This window comes from Lepus europaeus, chromosome 12, assembly GCF_033115175.1.
Source record: "Lepus europaeus isolate LE1 chromosome 12, mLepTim1.pri, whole genome shotgun sequence".
NCBI lineage: Eukaryota > Metazoa > Chordata > Mammalia > Lagomorpha > Leporidae > Lepus > Lepus europaeus.
In genome coordinates this window covers 29,012,929-29,028,867 of record NC_084838.1, presented here as the reverse complement: position 1 = coordinate 29,028,867, position 15,939 = coordinate 29,012,929, and the positions used below count along the sequence as shown (strand labels likewise).

Sequence of the window (15,939 nt, the reverse complement as noted above, 5' to 3'; positions counted from 1 at the left end):
CATACAGATAAGACTTCATAAATATTCCCAAAATAACTAGGAAAGAAGTTACTGTTTAATCAAAGTCACTGTAATGACACGATATGCATGTAAAGAAAAATGAATGCTAGACTCATTGCTAACACCACACACGCTTCAGTTAGGCACAAAAACTTTAAACTGATATCTTAAAGATCAAATCAGATAAACGTACAAGGGAAAAGGCCGTTTTTAAAACCACGCCTGCCTTCTGGAACTGTGCAGCCTCACGCACTGTTGGTGGCTTTTTAAACAGGCTTGATCCCTGGGAAGGCCATCTGGCCATACATTTCCAGGGCCATTTCCCTTTGACCTAGTAATTCTACTCCTGAGATTCCGGCCTAAGGAAATACTACAAACGTTAAGAAAAAGCAACAAGATAAAATCTGTACGAATTTTTTAAATTTTACTTATCTGAAAGGCAGAGCAATGGAGGGAGAGAGACCCACCTTCCATCCATTTGGTTTGTCCCCAAATGCTCAAAATATACCGGGTTGGGCCAGGTCAAAGCCAGGAGCCAGGCATTCAATCCAGGTCTTCCATATGGGTGGCAGGGACCCAATCACTCAATTCATCACCTGCTGCCTCTCAGGGTGTGTATTCATGGGCAGCTGGAATTAGGGGTGAAGAAGACCAGAATCCAGGTCTTCGCATATGGGATGCCACATTCCAAGTTGCATCTTAACCACTATGACAAACATTCACCAATAAAGTCGGTATAGTAATTTCCTCATAACAGCAAACACTAGGAAGACATGTTGGCAATAGGATTTGAACTTATGAAACAAAAACTGTGTTGACAGATCACTATAAAGTAACTGGGAATGGTAATGCCATCATCTCATGGAAGATTGGGAGCCCAACTATTCAGCCCTTCTCGTAGTACCCTGTCTTCACCTGTGAAACAGAAATTGTAATGCATCCCTCTCAGAACTGCTAAGAACAGACAATGGATATCAAAGTACTTTGAAAACAACAAAACACAGGCAATCATTACTATAAATATAAAGATCATTTGAAACATAGGAATATACACATTAAACAACATTAAATGAAAAGCAAAAACAGCATAAAACAGTGTGTATGTACGTAATAATTATTACTGCTTTATTGGGCTATTGCCAGTCAAGTTTTCTCTGCCAAGAACCACAAGGCTGATGATCCGCATGCCTGTGGCCCACAGACCTCAGGGACACCCTTCACACATAAACTAAAATTCAACTGTCCTTTCCCAACTTCGAGGCCTTGTGAAATTTGGTCTCCTCCCCAGCAAGTCTTCCTTTTTCCACCTGTGTTCTTGGCTTCTTTGTTCCCTGAACAGGGACATGCACCCAGTCACCACCAAGATGTGACAGTCTGATCTCCGAGCTGTGACCCTCGCCTGGTTAACTGGTGCTTGAACTTCAGAGCACTCAGATTACATTCTAAGTGAAGGTGCAGGACAAGCATCGTGGCACAGTGGGTTAAACCACAGCATCCCACACCAGAGTCCGATTTGAGTTTCAGCGCTCTACTTCTAATCCAGCTTCCTGCTACGTGCACCCTGGGCAGTAGTAAACTCTGGCTCAAGTACTTGGAGCCCTGCTACTCATGTGGGAGACCAGACTGAAATCCAGGCTACTGGCTTTGGCCTGGACCAGCCCTGGCTATTGTTGGCATTTGAGGAGTAAAAAGTGGATGGAAAATCCTTGCCCTTCTCTCTCCCTCTGCCTTTCATGCAGATGAAAATAAATAAATAAACAAACAAATATTTAAAAAATAATAAATGGTGGCCGGCGATGTGGCATAGTGGGTAAAGCCACCATCTGCAACACTGGCATCCCATATGAGCACCAGTTGAGGTCCCACCTGTTCCACTTCTTATCCACCTCCCTTCTAATATGCCTGGGAAGGCAGTGAAAGATGGCCTATGTGTTCTCCCACGTGGGAGACCTGGAAGAAGCTCCTGGCTCCTGGCTTCAGATTGGCCCAGCCCCGGCCGTTGTGGCCATTTGGAGAGGCAGCCAGTGCCTGGAAGATTCTCTGTCTCTCCCTCTCCCTCTCTGTAACTCTACCTTTCAAAATAATTTATTTTGATTTTCTAAAGATTTATATCTTTAGAAAAAACAATAATAATAAATGAAGTCCCTAGCCATACTTGTTAGTGTACAATGTAGTACTATACTTTGTGTGGTTTGTATCTTCATACTACTTACCACAGTTAAGGTTTTTACTTATGTTATGTCCTTCATACCTGCTTTTTACACTAAACTCTAAGCACCATATGGGCAGAGATCACGTCAGTATTGTTCATCACTATGAGGGAGCTTATGAATTTGAAAAATAGAATTACAAGATAAGTTTTTTTTTTTTTCTTTTTTGACAGGCAGAGTTAAACAGTGAGAGAGAGAGAGACAGAGAGAAAGGTCTTCCTTCCGTTGGTTCACTCCCCAAATGGCTGCTATGGCTGGAGCTGCGCCAATCCGAAGCCAGGAGCCAGGTGCTTCCTCCTGATCTCCCATGTGGGTGCAGGGCCCAAGCACTTGGGCCATCCTCCACTGCACTCCCGGGCCACAGCAGAGAGCTGGCCTGGAAGAGGAGCAACCGGGACAGAATCCAGCACCCCAACCAAGACTAGAACGCGGGGTGCCGGCACCACGGGCGGAGGATTAGCCAAGTGAGCTGCGGCGCTGGCCTGTTTATTTCGATACAAAACTTCTTAAAATCTGTGCATACAGTGGGTCTTCAAAAGATTCAAGAAAATGCACATTATGAAAAAACTGCATGGATTTCAAAAATTTTTACACCAACATAAACATACCTTCTAATATCATTTTCCATGAACTTTTTGAAGTGCCCGTATAGACCCTGCACAATATCCCATGAGTGAAAGATGCTCAATAAATATTTATCCAAATGAAACAATAAAATTGTTCTTTCTTTATCCCATAGAAGTGAAAACAAAAGCTTAGGAGAAATGAGTTTCCCTAGACCACTGAGGCGCACAGTGGCCAGGCTGGGATTAGAATCACTTTTGCTCCTGGGCTAGGACTAAGGTCAAGAAAGAAATACGTCAGTGAAACTGGAAAGTTAGGGAAAAGGTGCCGCCTGCTCCTCCGCTCTTCTCTAATGGCTCATAAAGGAAGAGTTTAAATTTTTTTTTACCTTGAACCTATTCTTTGTCATTAAGGACTTCCCAAATAGTAGTTCTCAAATTGATAACATCTGGATGATCTACCTTCTGTCATCAATTAATGTTATCTAATTGAGAGAATTAAGCATAAAGAGAAAAGAGGAAATGTTAGGCCACCCTCACTTTGTCCCACTTGCTCCATGGAGACCTTGGCCTCTGGGTCAGCCTAAAGCCAGATGAAGATCCTAAGAACTCTGGAGTCCTCTTCCCTTCCTGTCCCAAGCCCTGTTTGTGCTGAATGACTGCCACCCACACAAGCTGTCACTTTGGACCCAAACTGAGCTTTGCCCTCAACTTTGGCAACTCAATTCAAGTACTCTTCACCTAACAGAAGAGTAGAAAATGAATCCTAGCTGGTGGGTCCCCTAAGTCTGCACAACGAAGGCGGAGACGAGGGATCCCCAGGATTCATCAACAAACAAGGACAGAGTGGAAGGACAAATGCTGTCTTTCCAAAGGGTAGCTCTGAAGTATTCTGTCCAGCTCCAGGTTTCCACATGTTCTTCCCATTCTTCCAGAGGCAGCACACAAAGCTCTTAGGGCAGGGAAGCCTCCTGAAGACCTGCGAACTGATGGACCACTAACCCATTTACCACTCATTCAGCAAATAGTAAGCACATCCCAGTGCCAAGCTGTGCTTTGGGCTCCAGAGACAAGGGCTCACTCTCTAGGATCGTAGAAGGGAAACAGTCAATGAATTTCCACACATTATGAGCAACAGCTGTCATGGGGCTGCTAACTTCTCCTACCCAATGGACAGGGCAGATCTAACGAGGTGGGCCAACAAAGTGGCGACAAAATACCTAAAGTGCCCTAATATTTAAATAATATAATCTAGATATCCAAGGCAGGTGGATTGGGTAGTAGTACCCCATCAAAATGAAAGACTCAGGGGCATACAACCTTTAATGTAGAGAGAGAAAATGCTGCTACAAAGGCTCTGGGCTTGCAGGGCCACCAGGAGGTTCTGATGCTACTTTCAAGACTGACTCACCCTGGACCCCTGCCCCCTCTGAGCCAGTTCCATCACCGGTACAAGAGGCAGACCATACCATTCCCAGTTCTGACAATCTAACCATGTGCGACTTGAAATAAAGCATGTTTGTTGTGATTCAGCAGAACACATTTCCTTTAGAAATCAGGAAGGGAGGTAACTGAAAGAGGCTGGCAGGCAGCTACAAAAACCCTTTTGTATCAGGGTATTATATCCCTACTTCCCACTTCAACAAGAACTCCACCACAAAGCTACAGATTGCCTTTGAGTAAGCCTGTTCATTTCTCTAATCCTACCCCTTCCAAAGGCAGAAACAATATTGACCAAGAGGCAAAAAGCTTAAGACCAGTGGAGACTGGCTCAGTCTGGATGACACAACCCCACTTCCTATTCCAGGCCCCTGTACTCCTGATTCCTTCCCTGGCTAACACAGAAAGGCCATTTCCTCCTCCTCCAAGCTGTGTGGCTGCAAAACACGTGGAGAAGGGGAAAAAATCACTGTGATGGCAAGGCTGAGGCCTGGACCAAGTTTTGGGGATCCCAGCCCAGCTGCTGTTTGGTTGACCCTGGGGAAAACCCTTCCCTGCTCTGTGACTCAGCTTTCTCATATTTAAAATGGGACAAATGGACTGAACTACCTGAGCACCCCTTTCATTGCTAAGACAACTTGGTTCTTCCCAGAACTCACTAATGGACACACCATGGTCGAAACAATTTCACCATCACATGGGCTGCCAGGTTGAGAAGAGGCAGAGGTCATGGACCACACAGCAGCTAAGAAGTGAGAATAAGGATGAATACATCGGATGTGGGAACACTGGAACCTGAGAACAACTGAAGAATGCAGAGGAAAAAGGCAAAGAAGTCAGGATCCTCAGGTTTTGATGCAGCACAGGACAAACAATGATGCTACTGAAAGACAATCTGACGGCGATTTGGAACCAACTCTGGAGTCAAGTTATCTGGATGGAAAACCTATCTGTGTTTCTTATTGGTGGGCTGGATCTCAGAAAAATGACTTCTACCTCTGTGTACTACAACATGAGGAAATAACAGTACTTTATGAAGCCGTAATAGGAGTAATACCGTTAATAATGCACTTAGTACCTAGCACATGAAGCTCATCCTGTTTGGTTTAATTATATTAATATACTATTTATTGTACATTATATTTTACTATTAGTATCATTACAAAAACACATCAATTTCAGTCCCTGCTTAACCTGAGGATTCAGGTTCCCCATTTGTAGCATGAGAGGTTGAATGAATCCAGTGTTTCTCAAACTACAACCTGTATACATATTACCAAGGGATTACATTTGAACTCTTTATGTGGGTCCTAAACACTTTTTATTTTCATTACAATGATCATTAAAACAAATTCAAATACACATATGCATATTTTCTAAATGCAGTGCTGGCATTCCATATGAGCACCAGCTCAAGTCCCAGCTATTCCACTTCCAATCCAGCTCTCTGCTATGGCCTGGGAAAGCAGTGGAAGATGGCTCAACTCCTTGGGCCCCTGCACCTGTGTGGGAGACCTGGAAGAAGCTCCTGGCTCTTGGCTTTGGATCAGCACAACTCTAGCCATTGCAACCAATTGGGGAGTGAATCAGTGGTTGGAAGACCTCTTTCTCTCTCTGCCTCTCCTTCTCTCTCTGTGTAACTCTTTCACATAAATAAATAAATAAATCTTTAAAAAAAATAAGAAATAAGTTCTGGCACAAATTTCAAAACCCAAGTTTATATTTGTGTCTGTGGTTGTGTTGGCACCAGTATAATTGTAGTAGGCTGATGAGAAATGAACAGAAGCTGACTCAATCTATGAGATTCATAGATGAAAGCCAAATGGCATCCAAGGAAGATGGTGGGAAAAAAGGATGCAGAATTGAACCTTTAGCACAAATATACATTGGACAAACTTAAAAGAACTGCCACAATAGTGTTTGCTTTCATACTTCCATTCAATGCATCATTTGGTTTCAGCTAACCAACATCAGTGACCTCAACATATTTACAGTGTCAATTTGAACTGGACTAGTTTTATAACTTTGTTTGCATTTAATCTGTAAACATACACAGTGGTATACTGTAGCCAATAAGGATAAGGGGTTTACATATAGTTATACATATATGTAATATTTCAAAAACATTATAATAAAAAGAAATTTAGTGAACGTGCATCTCAACATTTTCTACTACAGAAAATCCAAGCATTATTCTACTTTGAGAAAAATTAAATTTTTACCAAAGTTCCTTAAACTCTTTAAATCTCTCAAAAAGTTGATCTGTGTGGTTACAGACAGGTTGAGCTTCATTAAGCCATCAAGTGAGAATTCAGGACAAAGGCAGAATAGAAAACAGAGATTTGGAAACCAACTACAACTAAATCCAAAGGACTATATGGGATCACTAAGGAAGTGTTTTAGAGATAAAGAAGCAAAGAGCTGACATCTGAGTTTCCAGAAGTTCACCCTGCCTTAGAGCCCTCACATTCCTTGGGAAAATACTATTCACAGGCAATAAAGATGATCTTTCAGGACTACTGAAAGCATTACTCGCCCATCTGGGAGGTGAACGGCTTAGAATCATCCACAGAAATAAGACAAATCTCAGTTATTATATTCCCCCAGGCCTGCAGTCAGAGCTGGAAGGGGGGAGTTCAGAGACACCAAGAGACCCAGGCATTGATCTCTAGGAGCTGGGCCGTTCACTCACTTCACTCCCAACTCTCAGACATACAGGGATCCAAGAGGTGCTTCTGGAGAGCCAGACAGCTCCCAGGGCTGCAGCAAAAGGGAAGACGGCTGGACATGGGCAACTCTGTGCCGGGTTCCAGAGGTCAGAACTCACGCCTTGGCACTAGAACAAACCAAACCTAGCATTTCTGCCCAGTGGCAGATCTTCCCTCAGTGATAAGCCACCAGGCCATATGAGGACTACACAGTCCTGTATCAACCGGAGCCAGATTCATTCAGTCTTTGTATGAAAAAAACCAAGAGAGCTCCGGCCCTCCCTCCTTCAACCCCCAAATCAAAACCCACCACCCCTACTCCCTACCGAGAAACCCAAGCTTACTGTTTGTCGTCTTCTGAACGTGAGGTTTTTCCACAGCAGCAACCTCAACTGAGGCCAGCAGGCCATGTTACCTCAGCGGGCACCCACGGCAACCTGCTTGTGGCTCGCCCTTGGAGGCAGCGGCCAGAGCTTGTAGCCGAGCCGCTGTGGCTGGTCATTAACTGGAAGATAAAGCACAGGAGAGACAGCCGTCAGTGATCACTGCAAAGCCACACACCAGTGAGGGCTGTTGCTCCAGCCCTCTCACCTGAGACCTACGACCCCAGGTCTGCGTCACACTGCTCCTCAGTACACCAGGAGTTCCTGCCTTTCAGGACCCGCCAAGCAAACAGAGCTTCAGGTTTTTGGGCAGCAACCTGAAGCTAAAGTGCCATGGGTCCTAATCACGTTAGCTCCACTGGTATGATCATTTAGGAATGAAAAATGCACTAACAAAAATGGACCTGAGTGGCCAAAACACTGAGGATGAAAATGCCATACTGGAATCCTCCCTGCCCCCCCACCCCCCGCATACACTCCTATAAAATGTCAACCGCATTTATAAATTGTCTCCAGCCTGGAGTGAGTTACACAACTCCCTGAAATTCTCTGCAGACTAAATTTCCCTCTGGCCAATAATGCGGGGTCCTTCAAATGATAAATGGCACCATCAACAAAGCAGTTTCCCAATCTGGAAAGCCACAGCAGGTCTTAGCGGTCTGTGAGTAAGCTGCTGACACCTGGCTCCCAGGTGATGAGGACAGCGCTAGCGCTGTGTCTCTGTGGAAGGAAAACAAAATCCCACGGAGCGACAAGTCTGCTAAGGCAGGCACAGAGTGTCATCTATGAAACTGACAAGCCCTCACAGCCAGGATATATGTGCGCTTCTGCACCGGAGCACGTGGCCAAGCTACTCCTTGTCAGGTGTCACGGGTGCCTCCCTGAAGGGCTGCGTGAATTATAGTTTACTATTATTATTCTCAAGAACAGAAAAGACACATTCTATGTGTCCTACTTGCCCACCCAACAGGGTGTATTTATTTATGCTGGAATAATCTCACATAATTATGTCAACATTAAAGCTAGGGAAGGGACAGAAAATGAAAAGTGGAAAAAGACAGGAGGGATAAACAGGTTAAAGTGAGTTCCTGTTGGCACTTGGCAGTACGAGTCCTCAGTAGAAACCAGAAACCCCTTTCCTTATCAAGCAGTGTCCCAGCTCATCATCACAGCCTCCAGTGATATACGGGTAGGATGTGAGAAGCATGAGAAACAAATGGAAAAAGATTTAAGAGTGCAGGAATCACTGACACCTACGAAACCAAGTACTGGACTAAAGCTCAGTCTCTATCAGGATATTACACTTTTGCCCTCACCCCTTAATGATTTGAATTAAAAACTTCTAGCAAAGAAGAGAGATTGCAGAGAATTTGCAGTGTCCAAGAGGAAGAGACGATCCAACTCATCCAATGGCAACGCAATAAATCAGGCATTCCTCCAAAATTCAAATCTTATACCCTATTTCTTTTCCTTATCAGCAGGCCTCTCGAAAGATACAGATCCCCAAAGTGTCTCACTCCAAGAAGAGAAAGACCTAAACCAGCATAGCATCAGATTGCACTTGGTTGTTTAAAGGTGTCAACTGGTCTCCTAGCACTGAGAGCCAAGATGGCGTGGTGAGACCCATGCTTGTAATCCCAAATTGTTTCATAAGTGGCTTAGGAGGGAGGTTGCATTCCAGAAACACTGAAATAAATAATTAGCTACATCGTTCTCATGCAAAAAACCTCTGTCCAGGCATCATCAGTTGATTTAGAAGCTAAAAGAATCTTTTCAGATCCCCAAGGTAGTACTGAAGAGGCTGGTACAAAACATATCTATTAAAAAATGAAAACTAATCAGCATAATGTTCCCAGACATGAATTAACTCCAGCTTCCCAGCCACGTGTCCATGCCCAAGGCTTCATGCTCTCTGAGCATCAATTTCCTCCTTATAACATGGAGATGACAACACCTGCCTTCTTGTATAGTTTTCTAAGGACTTAAAGAGATAGCACAAATAAGTTTCCATCATGGCCTAATGTAAATGCTGAAGTTATAACGTTCTGTCTCTTCATTTGTATTTCTCTGTTTGCTCAGTACCCTCTCACAAAGAAATGCCCATACCCTGCTTAAACAGGATATACCCTATTATTTCTATCAAATCTACTGTGGGTTTTTGGAAAGGTATAAAGGGGCAAAGTAGGACAGACAAAATCTGAATAACCTGGTGTTGGGGTCCCCAGGACCAAACCCCAGTACAGAACTCCTCCTCTAAACCCTGAGTGGAAAAATTCACAGAAAGAGAAGATATACCTCTATACAACGTTCATGAAAAAGGAGAGGGGATAGAAGGGAAGGGCAGGGGAGAGTGGAGGGGGGCAGGGGAGAAGAAAGGAGGCGAGGAGAGGATGCTTTTGTTGGGAGAACATTTTCCTAAAAGTGGAGTTCCTGGATCTCTCCAAACATGGGTTCTGATGCCAGGGACCCCCTGGGAGATATAACAGAGGTTAGCAAAAGTATCCCAGGAGCAGGCATTGTGGAGTAACAGGCTGAGGCACAGTTTTTAGACACCAGCATCCTAACTATACTCTGCTTCCAGTCCAGCTTCTTGCTAATAAGCCTGGGAGACATCAGATGATGGCCTAAGTGCTTGGGTTCCTGCCACCCACACAGGTGCTCCAGGCTTCTGCTGGGCTCAGCCTCAGCTGTTTCAGGCACTTGGGGAGTGAAGTAATGGATGGAAGATTTATCGCCTGCCCAACAACCACACCCTGTCTTTCAAATAAATAAGTAGCCAAGAGCAGCAGCAGAAAGTTCTGCTCTAGCTTTGCTGGATGCAAACAGACAAGCATCCTGCCCCAATATTTCCCCATTGCCTGGCCTCCTGTACAATTCCCTCCCCCATCTCAGAACACAGTGATCAATCCTGGGAGCACTTCCATCCAGAGAGAAGGGTTTGGCAATGCCCAAGCCCTTCTACACAGGTAACTGAAGCCAAAGAGACATTTCCACATCAGTTTTCCAAGGAAGTGAACAAACAAACCAAACCTCCCCTCAAAAAAAAAAAAAAAAAAAAAAAAAAAAAGGGCAGTACTATGTACTAGATTTCTCAACGTTTCAAAGCGTAGCACACTCACTTCTGCCCTTGTATCCATTTCCAGTTGCTGGCTGGAAAGGGTCCACTCCACAATCATCGCAAGTCAGCAGGCTTCACTTTGCTCCTGGATGACCACAAAAGCCACTTCACTCACCTCCCTGATCCAGGCTTGCCCCCTGCCATCCAAGTCACAGAGCACCCAAAGTTATAGACTAAAACAAACACCTGAACGTGCCACTCTTGCACCTGCATCCATCCCTCGGCTAGCTCCCACCACCCTGAGGACAGATCCAGCCTCACCAACGGTTACCTGCCCTCCCTGCTGGGCCTCCAGCCTAATCTCTCACCATTCCCACCTGCTAAGCCATGCCCTGGAAAACACTCCCAGGCTCTGAAGGTGCTGCACTCTCCCATCACTGGCACTTCACTGGACTGCTCCCTTGTCTTGAAACACTTTCTTGTGCATTGTCGGCTTGGCTAATTCTTCCTCACCCTTAGAGTGAACCTGTCAGCTCCCCAGGAGTCCTTCCCCGATTGCCTCCCCTACACTGCCAGCCCAGCGAGAAGCCCTTGGTAGATGCTCCCACAACAGTGTCCGTCTTCCCTTGCAGGATTTTCCCACCTTCAGAGTCAAGGCAGGGACCATTCCTGTTTCCTTCACTACTATTTTCCCAAACAAGCAAAACAGTGCTGGCTTGTAATAAGCACTTCAGAGATGTTTGCTTAATTAATTAACAAAGAGGCAGACATGAGAAATAGGGTCTCAGAACTCAAGGGTAGTGGCACTCCTGGGACTGTGATAACTGATTTCTTAGGCTTGATCAACTGATTTAGGCAAATTGTCCCCAGAGAAGGAGCCCAGGTGGCCACGAGGGACTACAGCACTTCCCAGTTGACTCCTGGGGCACTCTGCAAAATGTAATTGACTCTAAGGCTACTTCCCATAACCACCAGCTTTCGCTGTGGGCCAAGCAGGCCTCCCAAGGCCAGTGGGCCATGAAATTGGCTTTCGTGCCAATCCTCATGCTCAAATCCTAGAGCTATTCTCTCAGGCTCTCTCATCGCCTGTCTCCAAGGGGGTCACCCCTCACCAAAGTTTCATAATTTCCCCGCCCCCACTTTGTTCTGTGCAGTATGGAACTGGAACAGGTAATTGCTCAAATCTTCTATCAGTTTGCTTTCAGAAACTCTCATTTCCACTGCCAGCAATAATTTAAAGTTATGAACATCTAAAAAACAGAACAGATCGCTCACCTATAACCTTCCCAAATGAGCAAAAAGGCTCAATATCATTGGTTACACAGAAAAGCAAGTTAAAACCAGAAGCAAACACCACTATACACCTAATAAACTAAAAATTTAAAACATGCTACTAAGTGTCTAGAGCAACTGGAAGTCAATTCACTAATTATAGATAAATCAAATGGAAGAGCCACTTTGGAAAACAGTTTGGCAGTTTCTTGTAATATTATATAAGGAAGCTTCAAAATGTTCGTGGAAAATGCATATGATCTCTGAATTCCATTTTTCCATGAGGTTTTTGAAATCTTCTCATACATACACTCATGAGATAGTCCAGCCATTCCATCAGCTACCCAAAAGAAATGAGAATGCTGCCACACAAAGACCTGAGCATGAATGTCTGCAGAAGTCTTACACAGAACAAACACTGGAAACAACCCAGTTGTCTATCAGTTGGCAAATAAATAAAAACAGAATACCACTTGCAACACAAAGGAACAAACTACTGATATGTGCAACCACATAATTCAATCTCTAGAGCGTTACACAAAAGAGAAATAGGCCAGACACAACAAACGACATACTGTATGATCCCACTCTACACCATTCTAGAAAACATGAGACAGCCCAGACAGAAACCAGTCTCAGTGGTGGCCAGCGGCTATGGGCTATGGGAGAGAACGGCTGCAATCGCGCCTGCAATCGTGCCTGCAATCTTTTCTAGGTGGCGGAAGTGTCACCCAACTGTATGCATTCGTGAAGACTTACCAAACTGATCACTTACAAAGGGCAAATTTTAATGAATGCAAATTATACATCAATAAACTTGACAGCTGAACAACAACGAAAAAATCCACCTCTCATTATGATAATGAACATACCCTACAAATCATATGATGCCTTGGAACACCTAAGAATGCATGGCACAAAGTTGGATTCTTGTGTGACCCACCAGGAAGGGGCATGGTAAATAAATATTCATCACCACTTACTAATTCCATTAAAAAAAAAAAAAACTGCAGTCTTAACTCTGCAAGGCCCTTGTTAGCCAAAACAACATTTATGGAGTGTCACAAGGGGCTCCAGACCTCACAGATTCAACAGTGAACAACACAGGCAAAGTCCCTGCCTTCAGGGGGCTTGTGCTCCAGCAGAAGAGACAGAAAATGGACAAATAACAGAGGCTTGTTAAGGCAGTGGATGGTAGGAGTGCGAGGAAAAATAAAGTGAGTACAACAACAGAGAGGACCAAGTGAGTACAGTAATCTCCTTCTGATGGCTCAGCTTACGACAACCCAGTGAGAGCACAGACCACAGACTGCACACAGGAGGCCACTTAAGTAATGCAAGTTCTTTTCACTTTTCCCTAAACCAAAACCTGCCATGCCAGACAGACTCCATGATGCTGGCAAAAGCAAAAATAGAGGGGCCAAATTTGTGGTGTAGCAGGTAAAGCCACCGGCTGCGATGCTGGCATCCCATATGGGTGCTGGGTCGAAACCTGGCTGCTCCACTTCCAATCTAGCCCCCCTGCTAGTGGCCCTGGGAAAGCAGCAAAGGATGGCCTAAGTCCTTGGGCCCCTGCACCCGAATGGGAGACCTGGAAGAAGCTCCTGACTCCTGGTTTCGGCCTGGCCCAGCACTGACCATTGCGGGCATTTGAAGAATGAAGCAGATGGAAGATCTGTCTCTCTCTCCTTCTCTCTCTCTCTCTGTCTCTCTGTCTCTTCCCCTCTCTGTGTAACTCTTTCAAATAAATAAATAAATCTTAAAAGAAAAAAGATAGGCTAACAGGAAGCCTGATGTGAAGGGGGGATAATACTCCCTAGTCCCTACTGAGCACTCTGGTACAGGCAAAAGAAAAACAGGAACTCATAGCCCTGACCATCTTCCACATTCCATACAATACTGAAAGTGTTGACGGAAATGGAGCGAGGGGAAAATGCAGGGGTCTGTGCCGCTCCCAGAAGCTGCTGGCTTGCACAGTAACAAAAGGCTGGGCTGCTCTTTTCCTTCCTGCAAGACCTCTGTCAGCAGCACATGATCCCCGCATTAGGCTCCAATCTAAGGGAGGGAGTCAGCTCTCGTGCCCGGCCAGGCCACAGAGGACAGTCTGCAAGCATGCTCCATGCAAGGGCCATGTCTCACTGGGAAAGAGAAGCTGGCTGGCCCTGCGGGGGTTAGGGGGAGCCCTTCCCAGGGCCATACATCATCTGTCTGCTCTATCTAGCAGGTGGAGTTGCAAGGGATTTTTGAGGCTTATTCCTACCACATCTCTGATATAATCTCTTTTTTTTTTTAATATAAAGTCTCTGAAATAATCTTATAGAGGCTGAGGCCCCTAAAAAGCAAGACTTAGAGCCGGCCCCTTGATGTCTCAAGAAATAGTTTTTCAACAACTGTTACTCCCACTAAGCTATTTCCCTTTGATTTTGCTGGTTCTTCTGAAGGCAATTCTATTACAAGTTCTATCCAAAAAGTTCACATATCCAGAATGTATAGTCAGCAACTAATCTTTGTTCTTCAAAAACAGTGATTATATGACAACTATTTCTCTAAACTTTAAATAAATGTGGTATGTGTGTGTGTATTCTGCTTTTTGGATAAATCCTGGCATAGTTATATGAAGTGAGACTGAAAGTGGAATTTTTTTTTTCTTTTTTTGACAGGCAGAGTGGATAGTGAGAGAGAGAGAGAGACAGAGAGAAAGGTCTTCCTTTGCCGTTGGTTCACCCTCCAATGGCCACCGCGACTGGCGCGCTGCGGCTGGCGCACCACGCTGATCCGAAGGCAGGAGCCAGGTGCTTCTCCTGGTCTCCTATGGGGTACAGGGCCCAAGCACTTGGGCCATCCTCCACTGTACTCCCTGGCCACAGCAGAGAGCTGGCCTGGAAGAGGGGCAACCAGGACAGAATCCGGCGCCCCGACCGGGACTAGAACCCAGTGTGCCAGCGCCACAAGGCGGAGGATTAGCCTGTTGAGCCACGGCGCCGGCCTTGAAAGTGGACTTTCAACAACAGCTCTTGGTACTTTCTCCAATTATTTGAAAGGCTGAAAGAGAGATAGGGAGAAATCTGTCATCTATTGGTTCACTCCCCAAATGCCCACAAGAGATGGGGCTGCAGCAGGTTGAAGCCAGGAATCAGAAACTCAATCCAGGCCGGTGCTGCGGCTCAATAGGCTAATCCTCTGCCTGTGGCGCTGGCACCCCAGGTTCTTGTCCCGGTAGGGGCACTGGATCCTGTCCAGGTTGCCTCTCTTCCAGTCCAGCTCTCTGCTGTGACCCGGGAGTGCAGTGGAGGATGGCCCAAGTCCTTGGGCCCTGCACCTGCAAGGGAGACCAGGAGAAGCACCTGGCTCCTGGCTTCGGATCAGTGCGGTGCAACGGCCATTGGAGGGTGAACCAACGGTAAAGGAAGACCTTTGTCTCTGTCTCTCTCTCTCACTATCCACTTTGCCTGTCAAAAATAAAAAAATTTAAAAAAAAGAAACTCCATCCAGATCTCCCAAGTGTGTGGCAGGGACCCAACATCCTGAGCCATGGCTGCCCTCCAGGGTATGCATCAGCAGGAAGCTGAACCTGGGAGCACAGTCCGGACCAAAATCCAGGTAGATATGAGATGCAGGTGTCCCAGGTGGGGGTCTTAACCACTGCACCAAATGCCCATCCTTTAGTAGCTCTGTTTTTCTTTATTGTGGCAAAATGGACAAATAAAAATTTCACATGTTTATGGTGTTCTAGATGTTTTATAGGAACAGACAGCTAGACAGTAAACTACAAAGCAGGAGGCAGACTTGACTGTATCATGACATGAGCCGAAAATGTGCTGGTGCTAAAGCATAACTGATTGCCTATTCATGAGATGTTTATGCAAAAGCAGGAATCACAGATGTGACTCATGTGTCTCATCTCCAGCGAGATGTGCCGGGTCCTGTGATATTAGGACACGAAACTTGTAAGTCCAGCTGAGCATGCTTGCTCTGGAAAAGGCCCGTTTTTTTTTAATTTATTTATTTATTTATTTGAAAGTCAGTGTTACACATAGAAGGAGAGGCAGAGAGAGACAGAGGTCCTCCATCCGCTGGTCCACTCCCCTATTAACCACAACAGCCAGAGCTGCACTGATCTGAGGCCAGGAACCAGGAGCCTCCTCCAGGTCTCCCACATGGGTGCAGAGGCCCAAGGACTTGGGCCATCCTCTACTGCTTCCCCAGGCCATAGCAGAGAGCTAGATAGGAAATAGAGCAGCCAGGACTCGAACCAGCATCCACAAGAGATGCCGGCACTGCACGCAGCGGCCTCACCCACTATGC

General features: G+C 45.5%; 1 protein-coding gene across 2 annotated transcripts in view; it reads right to left on the bottom strand.

Annotated features, from left to right (window-relative positions):
* The window catches only part of ABCA1 (ATP binding cassette subfamily A member 1), a 137,068-nt gene that overhangs the window by 105,058 nt on the left and 16,071 nt on the right, over positions 1–15,939 (bottom strand). For both annotated transcript variants that reach the window (XM_062207837.1, XM_062207836.1), the window contains exon 2: positions 7,266–7,426. In XM_062207837.1, the coding sequence (XP_062063821.1) occupies positions 7,266–7,331 (66 nt within the window). In that variant the 5' untranslated portion in view covers positions 7,332–7,426. The remainder of the gene's footprint in view (positions 1–7,265; positions 7,427–15,939) is intronic.